The following is a 19678-nucleotide window of genomic DNA, read 5'->3' on the forward strand; positions in this document are numbered from 1 at the left end:
ATCTGGACCATGCTCTTTACTAATCAGACCACTTCTCTCCTCATTAGAGTTCTAGAAACTTTAATATGCCTAAACCTCACATCTGCCTTCAGCCTTACATGTTTCTTTGTGGTAGTAAGACACGTTTTGTGTTTTATCACTAAACCGTTAATGCTGATATTCCGTTGATTGACCTCTGCTCTTGAAATGGATCTTTTCACTCAGACAGATAACTGTCATGGGTGTGGGGCACTGGAAAATAACTTCTTACAGTTTAGTAAAAGGAGGAAGTGACTGTTTGTCTTAAATGTATAAAACTATTTTTTGATGTCCTTGATGGTTTTTAAAGTTTAAAAGTGGTGATCTGTATTCTGTTGTGTTTTACATTTGGAATATATTCCTATGTTAGTTTGTAAGTGTATGTCAGGAGTTTCTGATGGACATATTTAAAGTTAGCTACCTATGTGTAACTGGCTTTAAAAACAAACCAACCCAAATCCTTTAATTAGGATGCTAGATAAGTTAAAATTTTCTTTACAGAAACTTACTCTGAATAATGAGAACAGTGGATACAACACATGCAGCTAGAAAGAAATCTGTTCTTTAAGCATGCTAAAGCATTAAGTAGAAATTCTGTTACGATTTTAGTAGTAGGTTTTCAGTGTACTGTAATCTAGGGATTTTAGAATACTTCTTCTCCTGTGATGTATAAACAGCTATGCCAGTTGTCATCATGGTGTTTCAGCTGGAGAGAGAGTTTTGACTTAATTCAGCTAGTTTGTTCTGTCAGAGAAGTCTGACTTCTGCAGTGAGTACTGGATACTTTGAGACTTAACTTTTTATTTTTCCTAAAGAAGCTTTCTTAAGTTTGCTGTTAACACTATGCAGTCATCATAGTGTTCAGCAGACTCTATACTCAACTTTATATTTGTTGAGCTCCATGTAATGGCAACCCATTTGTGATATGCTTAGGAATAAAAATAATTAGCCAGTTCTTTCCACTTGTTCTTGGCCAGCCTAAAATCAAGTGCAAAATGGTTGCTCTATTCCTTTAGCACATTTTGTGGTGGTTTTGTCCCTACATCTTTTAAAAGTATTTTCTTGCAGTTCTCCTTGAAAACGTAATTCCTCAGCCCTTTTTTTGTCCTACACATACTCGCTTTCACCTAGATCGCTAAATGTATTCACGTGTTAAAACAGTTACAAGCACCAAGGCTGTAGAAGGTTAACTCTGTACAGAGCAAGAGCCGTAGGTTCTTACGGATAATTAGCCCAGTGTGTCTGGCAGGGGTGTTTGTGTGGAGCTACAGAATAAAGTCAGTGCAAAGTACTTTTGAAAAAGGGGGAAGGATGGACTTTTGTCCTAATGCGAAGTTTAATTAGGTACCCTTGAGTAAATTAGCATATCAAGAATAACTTTAGGGGTTCTAAAATACAAATTTTAATTCAAGAACCCAGATCAGTGTATTTTGTCTGATACATGGCTACCGAGTTGGGGCCTTCTCAGTAAGACATCTGTTTAAATTCTCACTCAAGATGTTGGTGTGCTTGAAAAAGACACTTGAAAAATGAATAATTTGTACTGATAAATTGGCGTGGTGGTCCTTGGGGAAGTCTTTAAGTGTTCTGGTTTGGGGTTGGTTTTTTTCCTGAAGCACACTAGTATACCATCTTTTTAGGGAAAGAAGTCCTTACAAAATCTGAACAATATCACGGTCTGAAAAATGTCTTATCTCTGAAATTGAATGCATCTTTGATGGGGGCAGGGTAGGAGGGAATGGACAGCTTTAATTATTCTCATGCTGTTACAATATTAACAATTTTCACTTTAAATGTGATTATGTTGTCTTTTTAAGATGGTCCAGCTGAAGCATCTGTTACAAATGGAGGCACCGCTGCTGTCACGGCGCTGAATGATGACCTGGATATCTTTGGTCCAATGATCTCTAATCCTTTACCAGCAGCTGCTGTACCTCCTGCTCAGGTAAAATTTATTTAGTTATGTGTGTGCGTAAATATGTGCGTGCACGTGCATATTTTCCTTCGAGTAATTGATCATTCACACAGAAGGAATGCATACATCTCAACACTTACGGCTGGAGAGTCTTTAGCTGTAATGGCTATATTTTTCTCACCTCTTCAAGCTTCCGTGCTGCTTGGATATAGACTTAGGAGACAGTGTGGTCTTCCCTTCTGATTCACCCTGGTTATCCAGCTAAATTGGATTCTGTCTTACCCTGGTGATGGTAGTCTTGTTTTCTTTTAATTTATATTCTTTTGTCTTGTTCTTTTTTTAATAGGTATTGCTGCATATATTTTTAGTTAATGTTCTCAGGTTATTGGGCTTTAAGTCATACTTTTTAAGGACCTCTTACTGCTTTTTGATGCTGATATTTAGGAGAGGCTACAGCAGATGCTTCTGTCTTAAGAGCTGCTAAAAATTTGGAGTCTCAAGCTTCATACTCAAAATCAAGAATGGATATCAAGAACGATGTCGTGGTTTAGCCCCAGCCGGCAGCTAAGCACCACGCAGCCGCTCGCTCACTCCCCCTCGGTGGGATGGGGGAGAGAATCGGAAGAGCAAAAGTAAGAAAACGTGAGGGTTGAGATAAAAACAGTTTAATAGGGAAAGCAAAAGCCGCGCACGCAAGCAAAGCAAAGCAAGGAATTCATTCACTACTTCCCATGGTCAGGCAGGTGTTCAGCCATCTCCAGGAAAGCAGGGCTCCATCACGCGTAATGGTTACTTGGGAAGACAAACGCCATCACTCCAAACGTCCCCCCTTCCTTCTTCTTCCCCAGCTTTATATACTGAGCATGACGTCATGTGGTATGGAATAGCCCTTTGGTCAGTTTGGATCAACTATCCTGGCTGTGTCCCCTCCCAGCTTCTTCTGCACCTGGCAGAGCACGGGAAGCTAATATTGCTTCCTGGGCTGATCTGTTTTTGTTTCCTCTTGGAACTTGTACGTCTGTCTGTCTTCAAGGCAGGGTAGCATAACCCCTTGCACCTGGCCTGCTCCCTCTCTTACAGCCATGGTAGTTTGGAAGACACCCCATTGCCATGCTTGTTGGAGCTGAGAAAGGCAGCTTTGGGATGCACAAAGAAAATGCTTAAAGCTGCAGCTCCTTTCAGCCTCAAAGAACGAGGTGTTGGTGCTGAACATGGCTGGTGCAGATCAGAATGCACATGTGCAGGCTTCCTTACCCAGACTGGCTTCTGAGAGGGAGGCTTTGGAGGAGTACTTGACTAACCACCTCATCTGTGAGGCCCTTTTAAGGTAATTTAGAGGCTTATGTTTGCAGAAGGCTTTCTTTCTCACTCAGCTGAACCGGAAAGAACTGTATGTATTCTTGAATTTATAGTTTGGGCCCTGTGATCTGTACTTATTTCTCCTTATGCAGTAGTTTTCATAATATATAAAATGGAAGGGATGATGATGGAAAGCAATTCTGATTGAAATGACATATCATAATTTTGTTTCCAAATGTTCTGTTGATCATTGTGGTCACCTCAAAGCATATCTGTGTTGTTCATCAGATTTGATTGTAATTTTTGTTATTCATCCTTTACTCTCCCTTCCTCTACTTGTTGCTGAGGGCTGACTGTGCAACATGCTAGGTAGGGTTTTAGGGTCTGAAACCACGTTTCTTTTTAAACATAAAACTACAGATAGAGCAAGCTTCCCACCATGCCTTAAGCCACCTGTAAATGGTGAGGGAAATGAGCCGTACACAGGCATTTAGGTTTGGATGTGTTAGCTAAGATTGCAAAGGAAAGCATTAGTATAGATTTTCTTGGTTCTTGTGGAAGTCTGTTCAAAGTACCAGAAGGAACAGTATCTGAGCGCTCGTCTGCTATTCTACTGCATTATGGCAAGAATGATCTAGAGGAACATACCTGTAGAGGTGGATGTGAAAAGCAGTAACCCATTTCCAGCTTCACTGACCTTTTTAATGTATCCCGTTTTGGTGTAGATTGAGTAAATTCAAATCTAGAATCATGAAGTTTCCACTCAGCCCCATAATAAATGGGCCAGTGGTAGTAACCCATGTAACAGATAGGGTTGGCTTCTGTTTTTCTCCCTTTCCTGCCTTTCTGAAGATCGAAGTGATGACTTCTGTATGTAGTTACTGTCTGCTCAGGAGAAAAGATTTTGGGGTTGTTATTAATATTCGCTAATCACTCTTCTCTGAGACCTTTCAGAATTTCAGCTTTCTCTTGTTTCTATACCATGAGCAAATGATGTGACCAGCTGGTTTAGCAGTGATTTAGCTGTAGAATACAGGAAATCCAAAAGAAGGTTAAATATTCAAGTGTGAGAAAAAGCAAAGTGAATGGTCATTCTTTGGATGGTGATAGTTGGTGATGGGTTAAATAATGGAGTGGCTGCTAAAGTATATTGAATTATATGTATTAGCAATTAAAGAAAATAGATCATTTAAAGTGCATTTCTATGATGAATATTGGTCACTAAAGCTTCTGCGAGAGAAATGTTTTGATACGTGTAGTTTCTCTTATTGTGTTAGTTTCTAGACCAAGTATGACACTTACTAAATGGATTAAAAAGCAGTAGAAAGGATAATATTATTCTCAGTACCTGGTAAGTACCTTGTTTGCGTACTAGAAAGCATGAATATATTTACTTGCTGTTAACAAACCAGTCCAGATTTTTAGTGACATTTTGCTTTTTTCTGAGTGCCATAATCAGGAGCACCAAACAGAACTTTTATCAAATACACGGTCTTTATGGCATCTTGCCAGATTTAATTCTTGCTTATCTTCCATTCTTAATTCTTTCTTAAAGAAAATGTAATATAACCAGATGAGAGATGGGTAGGTAGCAGAAGATAGGTTTCTGATGCTGATTACATGGGTTGCTTGGTAAACTGGGACAAAGGGAATATTCTCTTTTGCTTTAGGATTAAAAAGGCCATGGAGGTCTTGCATTTCAGGATGGTGGTGTCTAGTCTAGGAACTGATGCTGGGCAGCAGTGGAGGGTGCCTCTCATTTGGCAGCAGTATGAGTGTTTTGCAAGATCTTTCACCTTGTAGTATGGATAAAAGTTGTATGGGATTCAGAGGAGAGTCAGGAGAATATTGGAAACTGGAAATGATGCTTCATAGTGAGAGATTTTAAGGACTCAGTCTGCTTTATTTCTTGAAGTAAAAAAGCAGTGTAATTATTTTGTGTGAGACTGCAAATGGGAAAGGGGGCATGAACTCAGTCCAACGGTTGAGTAACCCTAACATTCAGTTCCTACATTTGGGTTTGGAAAATTTAGAGAAGAAATCCATGGCCAGTTCTTAAGGTGAGGTGAGTAGTACTTGTTTGAATATCTATTAAGAGAATGCATTGAATTAAAAAAGTTAAGTAGACAAAGGGATCAAATGTGGAATAGTGTGGCTTGCTTTCTCACTCAGAGATATTTACCATGATGCTCTGCATAGTAGGTCCTTCTGAGATACCACAGTGGGATTTGTGAACATTGAAAGAGAAGGGAATTTAATGGTGTTCCTCAAACTGATTTGTGGAAGCAGTGTATGACTGTTGGTTTTTCACAGGATTGCTTTTCTTTTCTAGCTTAACCTGAAAGTCAGCATATAGTACTAAATGCATATGTTTTTATGGCACTGTGGAGCACAGAAATGTCTGTTTGAATGTTTTATTATGAGACTGAAACAGCGTGATGTCTGCAAACCTCAGGATTTATGACCATTGACGTAGCCAAGACATGATTCTCAAATGAAAACAAAAGCATTTGGTTTTCCTTTTTCAAATGTGACTTGAGCATTCAGGAGTGTGTGCACTTTTACTCTGCTTTCAGATATGTGTCTTTATTACAGTTTTCAAAAGCACTTAGAATATTTCTTCCTACTATTCTGTATAGCTGGATGCTAATAAAAATGGTTGAATTTGTAAAGGACTGGTAAAGAACAATATGTGAATGAGTAGCTTTTTTTCTAGAATTTTGCCTATTAGCAAACTCAAGGGGGTTAAAGAAGAGTTAACTTAACCAGTCCTACTGTAAAGCTAGATAAAAGGCATATGCTATAAATTTACTCATTATGCAGTATTCATGGACAGAAAAAAGGAAAAGAAGACATTTTGTATGTTTAGCAACACTGTTTCATGTGAAGTGAGCATAGTTAAACTATAGCTATTAGAACCAAGTTTTTTGTTGCCAAACATTGTATAGGAACTGAACAAAGGTCTGTCATTCTTAGCTATACTTAAAATAATTTCCTAAATTGTTTTAGCCAGATGTTAATTTCAGACTTTGTATGGGTATGTCTTCCAGCAAAAGTGTGATCTTCATTCTTCACTGGAACTTGTAGGGAGGGGGAGAAAGGGAGAACTGTGAGGTGTTAAGTTTGAAAGTATTAATTCACAGAAACATTTAATGTAAGTCTTTCTCCAAGCAGCATACTAAAATCCAGTCAACTTAAATTTTTTTGGATTATGTTTGTGTGTGCATGTGTGCCTGATTTGAATTGTATTGGGAGCTGAGAATTGGTTCAGTGGCTACAAAAACATATTTTTGTAGAGATGGTATATGTTCTTCATAATTCATGCCTGACAAGCTTTCATGTAAAGTAGTAGTATGTTTTAGATAACTAGATGTTCTTAAATACTCATTTTCCCCTGAGGCCAGGTATGTGTACCTAGCATGGTTGCCATAGATCAGCAGACAAGCTTCAACTTGTTAACAAATTGTGGTGATGATAATGTGTTGAAGTCCTCAGTTTTTATGGAAAAAATGAGTTATTTCAGAAGTTTGCTTTACTGTGAATGTTATTTAAGCATGATCTTACTGGAGAGCTATTTAGTCCTAATATGATCAGTTGACTTGTTTGTAGCTTCTGTTTATGTTTATTTTACCCCTCCCTAAATTTTGAGATATCTGAAAGCTAAAGTTTAATACCTTCATCTGGGTTGGGCCAATCCCAAACATGGATACAGGCTGGGCGATGACTAGATTGAGAGCAGCCCTGCGGAGAAGGACTTGGGGCTACTGGTGGATGAAAAGCTGGACATGAGCCGGCAATGTGCGCTCGTAGCCCAGAAGGCCAACCGTATCCTGGGCGGCATCAAAAGAAGTGTGGCCAGCAGGTCGAGGGAGGTGATTCTGCCTCTACTCTGCTGAGTAGAGGTGAGGTCTCTGAGACCTCACCTGGAGTACTGCATCCAGTGCTGGGGCCCCCAACATTGGAAAGACATGGATCTGCTTGAGCGGGTCCAAATGAGGGCCATGAAGATGATCAGGAGTTGGAGCACCTCTCCTGCGAGGACAGGCTGAGAGAGCTGGGGTTGTTCAGCCTGAAGAAGAGAAGGCTGTGGGGAGACCTTATAGCAGCCTTTCAGTACTTAAAGGGAGTCTATAGGAAAGATAGGGAGGAACTCTTTATCAAAGAGTGTAGTGATAGGACAAGGGGTAGCGGTTTTAAACTGAAAGAGGGTAGATTTAGATTAGGTATTAGGAAGAAATTCTTTACTGTGAGGGTGGTGAGAAACGGGAACAGGTTGCCCAGAGAAGTTGTGAATGCCCCCTCCCTAGAAGTGTTCAAGGCCAGGCTGGATAAGGCTTTGAGCAACCTGATCTAGTGGAAGGTGTCCCTGCCCATGGCAGAGGGGTTTGGCTAGATGATCTTTAAGGTCCCTTCCAACCCAAACCATTGTGTGATTCTATGATTATCTTCTCTTTGGTGCTGGAAATGCCCTAGGTGGAACACAGTGAAAGAGTCCGCATCATACTTCAAAACCAGAATGGACCAGCTGGACAGAGTCTAGAGGAAGGGGAAATTATTTTAAGTTCTAGAGAAGGGAAATCTGAAGAAAGAGTTAGAAATGAGGATGCAGGGGAGATAAATGTTTTCAAGCCTAGAAAAGGTTGATTGCAAAGAAAATGCTACATTGTTTGCCACGAGCACTGGACGTACAGAAAGAAATACATTTGAATTTTTAATCTTATTTTAAGGATAATTATGTTCTTGTGTATCACCTGAGACAGTGATAGAAATCTTCATCTGACTTTTTCAGGTATTGCTGATAATTCCTTAAAGCAAGAGAACAGATGAGATTTCTTCGTGTTTTTCTTTGATTCTGTGAACTGAATATAGTTGAGTGCTCGTTTCCTCATCAGTTATTACCAGGAAATAACAGTTGATGTTTTTTAGTGGAACAGTCTAGATGCCTAAAAACAAAATATGCAAAATCAAACCCAGGAAGAGTTGAAATAACCAGCAAGTCCATTGACACCGCAAAGATAAAAAGGATAGGAATTGTACACAGGATTTAAGACCTGAATAGTGTACTGCCTTGCCTGCTTACATAAGAATAATGATGTGCTGGGCTGTGTTTTACCTGTTTCCCTGGAGTGCAGGTAGCTTTTCCAGTCAGCAGGGAGAAATTGAAAATGTTATGTGGGGCCATTACTTATCACCATATAAATGAGAAACAGTAGAGGCCTGGCTTTTCTACAGCCCATCCCTGCTTACCTACAAGATACCAGCCAGTGCCAGAGACCTGCAGGTAGCAGGAAAGCGCACGTGTGCCATTTTCTCTTCTGCGGTCCTTCACTCAACTGCATGTGTCCCACCGTCCACTTCCCTCTTTCATTTCCACTGCTGCCACCTCTCTTTCAATTTGCAGATGTTGGAGCAGCTGTCCCTGCCAGGGCAGAGGCTTTGACCCAGACAGAGCTTCAGATGGTGGATGCAGCCCTGCAAGTCACAGGCTGTGGGGAGTGCCTGGAGCCTCTCCGTGAGGCCACAAGAGATGGCCTTCTTTCCCGCAGAAGGTGTTCTGTTCTTCAATAGCTGTATCATCAGGTGGAGGAGTTATGGCAGGAAGTGAGCAGGCTGTGCAACATCAGAGAGTCTGAGAGACAGACAGGATCTTGTTAGAGACACAGCAGCTTCAAGAGCCCCGGACCTCAACTGCAGTGGAGACACGGGCAGAGTCTTCTCCTGGCAGAGCGGTAAGTGCAAACTCTGGGGAAGGTGAAGAATGGAAGCTGGTGACTTCTGGCACTGAGGAAGTGGCTCCAGCTCCACCTGAAGACTTGCAGCTATGGAACTGGTTCACTGCCCTCAAAGATGAAGAGGTGCTTTCATGTGAAGCATGTGAGGCAACTGATGTTGAGCTGTGCAAGGCCACCAGGATGAAGCGGCAAGTGATAGTAGTGGGCAACTCCCTGCTGCGGGGGACAGAGGCACCCATCTGCTGACTTGACTTGTTGTCTAGAGAAGTTTGCCTGCCAGGGGCTTGGATCTGGAACATTGCGAAGGGAGTGCTGAAGCTTGTCCAGCCCTCTCGTACCCCTTGCTGTTCTTCCATGTGGGCACTGGCAGGGTCAACCTTGAGCGGAGAGTTGACTACAGAGCTCTGGGGGTGGTAGTGAGCCGTATAGGGGCCCGGGTCGTGCTCCTCAATCGTGCCAGTGAAGGGAAAGAGTGTAAGGCAGAGAGCACCGAAACTGCGTGCCAACAGTTGATTGCAGAGCTGGTGATGGCAAGAGGGTTTTAGTTTCTCTGACTGTGGGACCCTGTTTGAGGATCAGCATCTGCTTGGGAGAAATGGATCCACCTCACTAAGCAGGGCAACGGTATCTTTGCCAGCAGGATGGCTGACCTGGTAAGGAGGGCTTTAAACTAGGGGCAGTGAGGAAGTTACAGCAGGACTGTGAGGAAGTGATGGACAGGGTTGACAAAGGGCCTGCAGTGATGTGAAAGAAAGGGAACAGAGAATCAAAGAAACAGATTTTAGCTGGTGTCACCTCAAGTATTTGCATGTAAGCAAGGAAGTATCTAGAAGGCACCATTATGGAAAAAGCCACCAGACTGACCCCTTTGGGGAAATCAGCATGCTGGGGCATCTCTACAGGTGCACTGAAGTGTCTGTACACTAATGCACGCAGCATGGGGAATCAACATGAGAAACTGGAGATCTGTGTGTTGTTGCAGGGTTATGATCTTGTTGGGATCACGGACATGTGGTGGGATGGCTCCCATGACTGGAGTCCTGCAGTCATGGGAGGGACACAGGCTCTTTAGGAAGGACAGGCTGGGAAGGCAAGGAGGTGGAGTTGTCCTTGATGTGAGAGAACAGCTGGAATGCATGGAGCTCTGCCTGGGGATGGATGATGAGCCAGCTGAGAGCTTATGGGTAAGGACTTAAGAGCACAGAGGTATGGGTGACATTGTATTGGGTGTCTGCTATAGGCTGCCTGACCAGGAAGAACAAGTGGATGAGGCCTTCTGCAGACAGCTAGGAGCAGCCTCACACTCACAGGCCCTGGTTCTCATGTGGTACTTCAGCCACCCCAGTATTTGCTGGAGGGACAACACAGCAGGACATAAGCAATCCAGGAGGTTCTTGGAGAGCATTGATGACAACTTCCTGACCCAAGTGACAGAGGAGCCAACGAGGAGGGATTGCTCTGCTGGACCTCACGCTTGCAAACAAGAAAGAGCTCATTGGGGATGTGAAGGTTGAAGGCAGCCTTGGCTGCAGCGACCAGGAGATGGTGGAGTTGAGGATCCTGAGAGGAGGGAGCAGGGCAAAAAGCAAGATCACAAGCCTGGACTTCAGGAGAGCAGACTGTGGCCTCTTCAGGGATCTGCTTGAAAGAGTCCCATGCAATAAGATCCTGGAGGGAAGAGAAGCCCAAGGAAGCTGGTTGATATTCAAGGATCACCACCTCCAAGCTCAAGAGCGGTCCATCCCAATGAGCAGGAAGTCAGACAGAAGACACCAGGAGGCCTGCATGGATGAACAACAAGCTCCTGCCAAACGCAGAACACAAAAAGGAAGCATACAGAAGGTGGAAGCAGGGAGAGGTAGCCTGGGGGGAATACAGAGACACTGTCTGAGCATCCAGGGATGGGGTTAGGAAAGCCAAAGCCCAACTGGAGTGGAAGCTGGCGAGGGATGTCAAAGGCAACGGAAGGACTTATAAGTACATAGGTGACAAAAGGAAGAGTAGGGGAAATGGGGGCCCATTGTGAAAGGGGCAGGGGCCCTGGTGGACAACAGGACATGTACATATAAAAGGCTGAGGTACTGAATGCCTTCTTTGCCTCAGTCTTTGCTAGCAAGACCAGCATTCAAGAATCCCAGGCCCCGGAGACTAGGGGGAAAGGCTGGAGCAAAGAAGACATACCCTTGGTGAACGAGGATCAGGTCAGGGAATACTTAAGCAAACTGGACACAGATCATGGCCCTGATGGGATGCACCCCTGAGTGCAGAGGGAGCTGGCTGATGTCTTTATGAGGCCACTCCTGATAATCTTTGAATGATCATGGTGACTGGGAGAGGTGCCTGAGGACTGGAGGTACCTGAGGACTGAAGAGGGACTGGATTTGCACTCAAGGATACATCCAGAAGAAATCACTCACCAAAGGAGGTGAGGGCACTCAGTCCTGGGAAGTTTCCTCATGTGGTGTCCCAGTCCATGGGGAGAGGTCCCAAACACAGGCCCACTGCTCCGAGAAGACCACACTCAAAGGGGGTCTCTGGCAGCACCCCATTTATACCCTGGGTTGGATCTGAGCTGTGGTCATAATTGGTGATGATCTAGAAGCTTCTCCAAGCCAAGGAGCCTCACTGGCTGTGGACCCGACTGGTGACCAAGGGGTCCCACCTCTCCTGCTCCCCCTGCCGAGGTGTGTACGTGCCTGGGGGCACAGCAGAGCATGAAAGGCGGGAAAAGCCAGTGATCGCCATGCCAAAAGCTCCCATCTTTATCAGAGGTGGGGAGGGGGGCGTGAAGCGTACCTGTCACAGAAGGACAAGAAGAAGGACCCAGGGAACTGCAGGCCAGTCAGCCTCACCTTGATCCCTGGGGTGCTGTGTCTGATTCTGGGCTCCCCAGTAGGAGAGAGACACGGACATACTGGAGAGAGTCCAACAAAGGGCCGCTAAGATGAGGAAGGGACTGGAGCATCTCTCCTATGAGGAGAGGCTGAGAGAGCTGGGGCTGCTCTCTCAGGGGGATCTCACCCATGTATATAAATAAGTGATGGGAGGGTGCAAAGAGGACGGAGCCAGGCTCTTTCCAGTGGTGCCCAGTGACAGGACCACAGGCAATGGACAAAAGCCATCTGCACTGCTACAACTGTCAGACCAACTTAAAACATTGAGGATGTCATGACCTTTATCTGGTGTTTTGCAGTCTTTTGGGAATTAAAAGCCAAAATGAAAATGCTTATTTTTAGTCTCATGCATTAATCTAAACTTGTCAGCCACATGCTATTCGTGTAGTCAGATGGCAAGTATGAAGCGATGGATTCAGCTACTGTATTTGTGGTCCTGACACATCTGACCAATATTTCACAGTGAAAACTTCCTTTGGTTAGGTAGTAGCTTTTACAGGTAATACATAAGCTATTGATGACAAAATTATTTATGTTTAAACATAAAGCGTATTGGAGATGACTTCTCATAGTTCTGAAAAACTCTGTTACACTAACATCATGAAACCGCTCAGCAGTATGTTCCCCAACCACCTGATAAGCATTTAGTTCTGGTATAATGACTGACTGAAAGCACGACACGTAGCCTTTCTAAAGGAAAACTATTGTATGTATGCCAGGCGTGTTTTTACAGATGTCTTGAGTAGCATGAGAATGTTAGATATGTGAAAATCATGTCAATGTTGTTGTTTGGGTTTTTTACTTGAATGCCACCTGCTGTTTTCTTGCCATGTGTTTTGCATTACCTTCCATTTATTTAGCTTGTGAACACGTCGGGGAGTGCTTGTTCAGTGCTTTGGCTCCTCTCAGAATGTTCCAAAAACTGAACGAAGAGGTGTTAAATGAACATTTAATCTCATGACGTAAATATAACAGATGATCAGTCCTCCAGGTCCTCGGCTCTCCCTTCTCTTCTGTGCACGCATGTAGTGGTTTGCTTTATTTCATTAAAGCACCTGTAGTAACAGTATTTCATAGGTCTGGAGACACTCCAAACTGTGGTTCATCCCAGATGAGAATGGTTTCTCTGACGCTATTATTTATTTAAAAAATCCCCAACAACCACCACCCCAGACACGTCTGCTCTTCTCCCTTCTAGAGAAAACCAAAACCCTTCCTTACAAGCAGCAGAGGAAGCCGCCTCTGTTAACTCGCTTCCCCTGCTTACGTGTACTTCTCCAGTCTGCTGAGCACGGCTGTGGTACAGAGGCTGTCTTAGGCAGATGCCATAGTAGGACCATGTCAATATGGAATAATTCAATAATGGGACTTCTGGGTATATGCACGGTAAAACAAATCCTGCTGTTTAGGATGGGCTTTTACCTGAATGCATTATTAAATCTGACTCTGGTATTTTCAAAGACTGGTTGTGCCACACTGACAAAGAGTTGTCTCAAATGGAGAGGGCTCCTTACTACCCATTAAAAAACTTCAATTTTGCTTTGCAATCAGAAATTTTTGTCAGTAATAAGCAAGGGGCAGTAGCTTTTGTAATATGTACGTAAGGAAGTTGGTAGTTTAAGCGTACATTGGCCAGAGAGAAGGTGTCATAGGAGTTGAACAATTCCTGGTCTTGGTCTGTCTGCTTTCCCTTTGTAGTGCCATCACCCTACCTTTTGTTGCTTACTAAGGTCTAGTGACCTTGGCCCAAATTGTCTGTTCTATAAATGCAAGGGTTTCAGTTGCCACAGAGTTTCCATTTCTTGTTCTTTTTCTCTTCCCTTTCCACAGCAGTTTTGGAGATGTTGCACCATCAATCACCAGGAGAGAGTGAATCTGCACTCTCTCCTGGTGGTTTCTGGCCAATTTAGTTGGTACCAGAATTGTTTTGCGGGGCTTGTTTCCCCTCCAATTTATAACATTGAGCTTTTTAGCTTTTCGAGAGCTTTTTAGCACTTGAGGAGTCAGATGTGTTTCTGAAGCTGCATATTGAATGTTTGTACTGTGGTGTTTGTACAAATCCAGTGTGATCGTAGTGGACTTTTCAGGCCCTAGTCAGCAGCCTGCCAGCAAAACCAGGAAAAGTTTGGAGGTTGTTGCTTTAAGCCAGAATATAGGTGTGTTACCGTATCTGCGTATGCTGTGGTGGCTTCTTGTCTGTCTGATAAACTTTGGTATGCGATGACAGTAAACAGGGACCTGGTTGCAGATCCAGCCCGCTCACAGTGGTAGTGCAAGGAGGACTTTCCTTCAGTGTAGGAAAGAGTTGAAACTCAAAACGTGCTGTGGGATTAGGCAGGTGTATGCTAAGCAGTTGGGGATCATTAGCTGGACTAAAATAAGGCCATAATTCAGGTGTGCATTGTAATCCTGGCTCTTTTTCAATGCATATACAGTTGCTTTGCATTAAAAGTTCCCACTGGTAACAGGATGAGTTGTGTATTTTAAGAAACATAACAAGAGTGCAGTGTATTGGCTAGTTACCTAAGCAAGCCCCCATATGGAACCGTACCTGTACGAGCAGCAAAGTAACAGCACTGAAAGACACCTGCATGTAGTTTGCTTACAAAACATTTTGGTGCAAGAGCAATAAAAAGCCTGACAGCCTGTGTGTATTTTAGTTTTTCAGTCCTAGACTATGGTAAGTTTTAGATAATTAGGCTTTCTCAATAAATGAAACGTGCTTAAAGAACTCTAAGCCAATTATAAACAATGTATTTTAGAAATGTTATTACTTTAAGTAGATCAACTGAAGTTTTACTTTTGCCTTTTCTCCAAAAATACTGTTCATCTTAGTGGTAGTAGTGTATTCCAAAGCACTTAGTCTTTTGTTTTAGCTCTTCTCTAATCTATTCTGCCTATGAGAGGATTAATGAGATGTGAATTGTAATCTCCTTACTGATTTCCTAATTATTTTTCATAATCTAACTACAGCTCATGATTTATGCTTCTCACTGACAAAAAATGTAGGAGCAACAGGAATGAGTAATCTGTGTGTGTACGCGCTGGAGCTGGTTTTAGTTTTGTGTGTTTTGTAACCTCCGTCTGGTTTTCTTTCCGTATCGTATGTATGGCTTTTTTGTCTGTGGTCATACCACACCTTTTGAAATCCTCATTTACTTAAAGTTAATTTCTGTAAATGAACTGGGTTTTATTTGGTTCAGGAGCGAGGATGTGCAGTAAATATTTAACGTAACATCTTTTGCCGGTTTCATTCAGTAGTCTGTCTTCACCTTTATTTCCCAGAGCACTTCCACTAAACCAGCAGCTGCCACCTTGTCTGCGGCATCTGGGGACCTTGATCTATTCACTGAGCAAACAACAAAATCCGAAGAGTCGGCAAAGAAACAACTCTCCAAAGACTCCATCTTATCACTGTATGGCACAGGAACCATGCAGCAGCAAAATGCTCCGGGTAAATAATTTTGTAAAGGTTTCTTTGCAGTCCTATTTTAAGCTTTACCTCGAATAGTTATCTCCTACAAGTATAAAACTAAGGTTGGGTACCCAGCTATCTATATTCAAATGAAGATTTTTACTTTTGCCATTTATAAAAATGAGAAAATTACTGAAATGTAATACAGAAAAAGAAAAAAAAGTGTGTGATTTTAATTTATTTATAGCTGTTCAAATTATCAAGCATACAATTTACTGAAAGATTTGTGAATTCAGCTTCTGCTGTCTAATTCATCGCTTAAGGTCTGAGTCTTCACTGTGCAAACCGCAGGCTGCCAGGATCAGTACAGAGCTTGATTTTACATATCTTGATTTTAGCTGTTTGTATGAAAACAAAGACCTCCAATACAGTGATTAAAAGATTCTGGGTCACCACAGGGATCTGTCAAACTCTTTTTGGCAGTTCACCTCTGGTGGTGAGTCCCTTTCCTTTGAGAGTTTTCAAGCAATTTTTTACTTTTACCAGAAACTAAATTAACAGCACTGACGTACAACTGGACAAAGTTATCCTTCAAGATTACTTTGGTGCACTTCTGACTTGTGGGGATCGGGGAGAAAAATCACAAAACACTTTTGCTGAAATCTTCCCTTCTCTGGTACAGGTTTGTTCATGGGGTCGTCTTCTATGCCATTTACCACACAACCATCAACTCATTTTCAAGGCTTTCCAGCCATGGGAGTTCCTGTGCCTGCAGCAACTGGGATGATGGGAAACATGATGGGACAATCGGTGCCAGTCATGGGACAGAGCACAGGCACGATGGTAGGAATGGGAATGCCCAATGGATTTACTGGTACTACACAAACGGGTGTGATGGGACTTCCTCAGAATGTCGTCGGACCTCAAGGTGGAATGGTGGGACAGATGGTCACACCACAAAATAAGTACGGATTGCAACAAACCCAGCAAGCTCAATGGAACCTCTCTCAGGTAAAGACTTGCTATTCCCAGACAGGAGCGCTTTAGAAAAAATGCTGCTTTTCAGGTACAAAATGTTTGGCTGTAGGAGGAAAGTTGCGGTGTGGCCAAGTTACAGACTGCTGGACGATGAAGTGCTCAGAGGCACGTGGAAAAAAATCAGTGAATAATTCAATTAAAGATAACTAACATATAAACAGAGAATAAATTTTGCCAAGGTAGACCAAACTCAGTTCTCTGCTTCTGTAGCTGCTCTCATCCGGGCATCTGAACTAGCCAGGTAAAAAGCTAGCTTAGCTGTAGTTACAAAATACTGAAATGTAAACACGGCCTTATAACTCACAGCGGAATTTAATTGCTTGAGGATAGCCATTAACAATGAATACTTTCCTTTACAGCCTTCAGGATCAATTTCAGTGGGATGTGCAGTGCTTTGCACTCTAACATTCTCCCGTAGATAACTTGCTTAGGCTAACCCATTATTTATCTGTAGCATTTTCGTGCTATTTTTTTAAGTTTCTTAAACATGTTTAAAAGGTTCTCTAAAAGCAGTAGTGTACACTTAGTACTATATTTGTACATTATCCCATGAAGTATCTTGAAATCAGGTATGTGAGAGGTTATTGGGGGGCGGGGAACAAACCTAAATGTTTCCCTTGGAGTTCAGTATGGATGACAGAACTATTTTTTTCGTACTATTGTTTGAATTGTAAGAACAATAGAATAATTCCATGATGCTTACTGTAGTAATTCAGGAAGTGAACCTTAGTGACTTATTTAGATTGGATTATATTAGTTTTTACTGTTCTGCTCAGTCCTGTGGTGTGAACATTCATGAAGGTAAGCAGCATTTCTTACGTGGATAAAACAGCCCCTACTTGAAAATACAGGCTGTCATTCTGCTTTGAGAAGTAATTTTTTAAAGGTGAGAATTTCAAAATGTCAAACGAAAAGAATCTGTGGATTTACTGCTAGCAGTCTTTTTCTAGGTATCTAACTTTAAAAAGGCCTGTATCAGCTTTGAAATTAAAATCATGCTTCTTACCAAATATATATTAAAAGTTGGCTCACGGAACAAGCTCTTAACGTGTTCCTGTACATCCTGCACATCAGATGTTTACCAGTACGCTGACATTCCGCAGTTTGTAGGGAACGGTGATCTAATCTCTGGCCCCAGGTGAAAGGGGGAGAGCTCGCTTTACTGACCAGAATAGCATGCTTTATATAGTCTACTTCTTAAGGATTCTACTCTGGAAGAGAGTAACAACTAGGTAAAGCATATTTTCATCAGCTTTTTTAAAATTTCCATGTTCAGCGATGGGTTGTGTTTGCGAATAGACATGCAAAAGCACACACTACTGAATTTTGCCCCAAAATATTAGTTTGCCATTTACTTAACAATTTTCTTCACCAGTGTTTCAGTTTCATTTTGCAACCTGGTATTGTTTGCTCGTGTCTACGTGAACTCTGATTTTTACTTAATGCTGTCTCTAACTTGAATCTAATGTTGCCTATCCACCATCCCTATTCATCAGCTCTGATTATTAATTGCTCCAAATGCTCTTTTGCTCTCAAACTCATGAGAGGGGACATCTTTACTCTGTCTATACAGCTAGGTTTTTGCCTTGTCCATAAGCCTTCATTTTTTCGAAGGCAAGGGAGAGTAGCCTGAAGAACGTTTTTACATTGAGCACTGAAAAGTACAGTGACTAGAAAGTATTTGTAGAGAGTACAAATATTTTTGCACTATCCCTGAAGTGAATGTGCTGAATTTTGAACTCTTTCCCACCTTTAACTAGATGTCGTCTTTAATTTCATGTGGATGATTTCACTTGTTTCTAAGAAATTATGGTATCTTGAGTAGATTCTTTAGCAAGAGTGGTTAGATTTAGATAATACTCAAGTTTATAAATCTGCCTCATTCTTTGTCGATTGCCACCTAAATGGACAATTTCTATAAAAACTTGCGTACTCAAGATTTTGAGGTCTCCAAAGAAATATTGCTGGAACAAAAAGATCTGGAGCTGCAAATGTAGACAAGGCTATATTGCTTGCTTTGGTGTTTCGTTGTCCCAGTTGCCACAATTTTGTTGGTTAGCTTTGAAACTTGGAAAGCAAGCTCTTATCAACTGAGACACATCGGACTCCTTTGTCACACACTCTGTAAATTCACTAGTGGAGGGTTTTCTACTGACTTGACAGTGCTGCAGCCAGTCAGCTGATGTATAATGGTGACTGAATGGTTCCAGAGAAGCTGCTGTCTTGAAAACGGCTTTGAGACTTATATTGAGTCAATATATTTATTTACTGAGAAATACTAATTTTAGGGAAACGTACGTTGACTGGGTTGCTAGCTTAGGAAGCATGGCTGCTTTTTGGCTCGCAGTGCATTGCGTTTCAGCACCAGTATTAACTAGGCTCGTGTGTGTGCTTCGCAGATGAGTCAGCAAATGGCTGGAATGAATCTCAGCAGTTCCAGCAACGTGATGGGCTTTGGCCAGCCCCCCAGCACAGCGGCAGGATGGACTGGAAGCTCCTCTGGTCAGACTCTCAGCACACAACTGTGGAAATGAAAGTTGCAATAGAAGCCTCGCCCAGAACAGCCACCTAACATTCCTTGTTCAAAGGCATTTACTTTCGCTGTTCCTTCCATGTACATACTCTTTTTCTTTTTCCCCAGCTGTTCAGATTAAGAATATAACTGACTGACCGTGTTGTGGTCTATATTGATTTAAATTTGATGTAGTGAAAAGCAGATCAAGAATTCATTTATACATCATTGGCAGCGTTTTCATACAATGCATATGATTTCATAGACCATATATTTAAGAAGCTGCTTAACCACATACTGATTTTTTTTCCCTCAAAATTCTAGATCAAATGTTTGCATATAAGGGATGTAGCTATCATGTTAGTACTATCCAAAAATATGAACCCTGACCCCCCCAAATTACCCAGTAATCCTGTAGAAGGTACTGTATGAACAAATGTTTAATCATATATAAATAGAATGTAAATGTATCACTGGGCAATGTTTTCTAGTGTATCAAACAAATTTTGTTTCATCATACATTTCACTGTGATGTTATTATGGTGTGCATAACAGGGAATGTGGTTACTGAAAGAAAGATAAACCTGGATGTTACTGTCGTTCTACAAATCAATAGTTTATTCTTTTAAAAATGAGCATTTGATCCACTTGAGTTTCCTGTGATAAAGTATCCAACCTGGCGCACAAGGCACGTACACAGTATTAATGCTGAGAACTAGCAGCACAATATGCATACAAGGTAACTCAATGTGAACAGATATATTTTTCCTTGCAGAGATATCCAGGTTTATGACAGTGATTGTGTTTACATTTTATGGTGCCTCGTAATGATAAAATGTTATTTCCCTATATTAA

General features: G+C 42.0%; 1 protein-coding gene across 5 annotated transcripts in view; it reads left to right on the forward strand.

The window, feature by feature from the left end:
• The window catches only part of SMAP1 (small ArfGAP 1), a 106364-nt gene extending 86708 nt beyond the window's left edge, over positions 1–19656 (forward strand). For 4 of the 5 annotated variants that reach the window (XM_075498173.1, XM_075498170.1, XM_075498171.1 and 1 more), the window contains 4 exons: positions 1836–1963; positions 15144–15312; positions 15956–16284; positions 18711–19656. In XM_075498173.1, the coding sequence (XP_075354288.1) occupies positions 1836–1963; positions 15144–15312; positions 15956–16284; positions 18711–18845 (761 nt within the window). In that variant the 3' untranslated portion in view covers positions 18846–19656. The remainder of the gene's footprint in view (positions 1–1835; positions 1964–15143; positions 15313–15955; positions 16285–18710) is intronic. The other variant, XM_075498172.1, reaches the window with a different exon arrangement.
• The last annotated feature ends 22 nt before the right edge of the window (positions 19657–19678 follow it).

Source organism: Mycteria americana, chromosome 3 (assembly GCF_035582795.1).
Source record: "Mycteria americana isolate JAX WOST 10 ecotype Jacksonville Zoo and Gardens chromosome 3, USCA_MyAme_1.0, whole genome shotgun sequence".
In the NCBI taxonomy this organism is placed as follows: Eukaryota; Metazoa; Chordata; class Aves; order Ciconiiformes; family Ciconiidae; genus Mycteria; species Mycteria americana.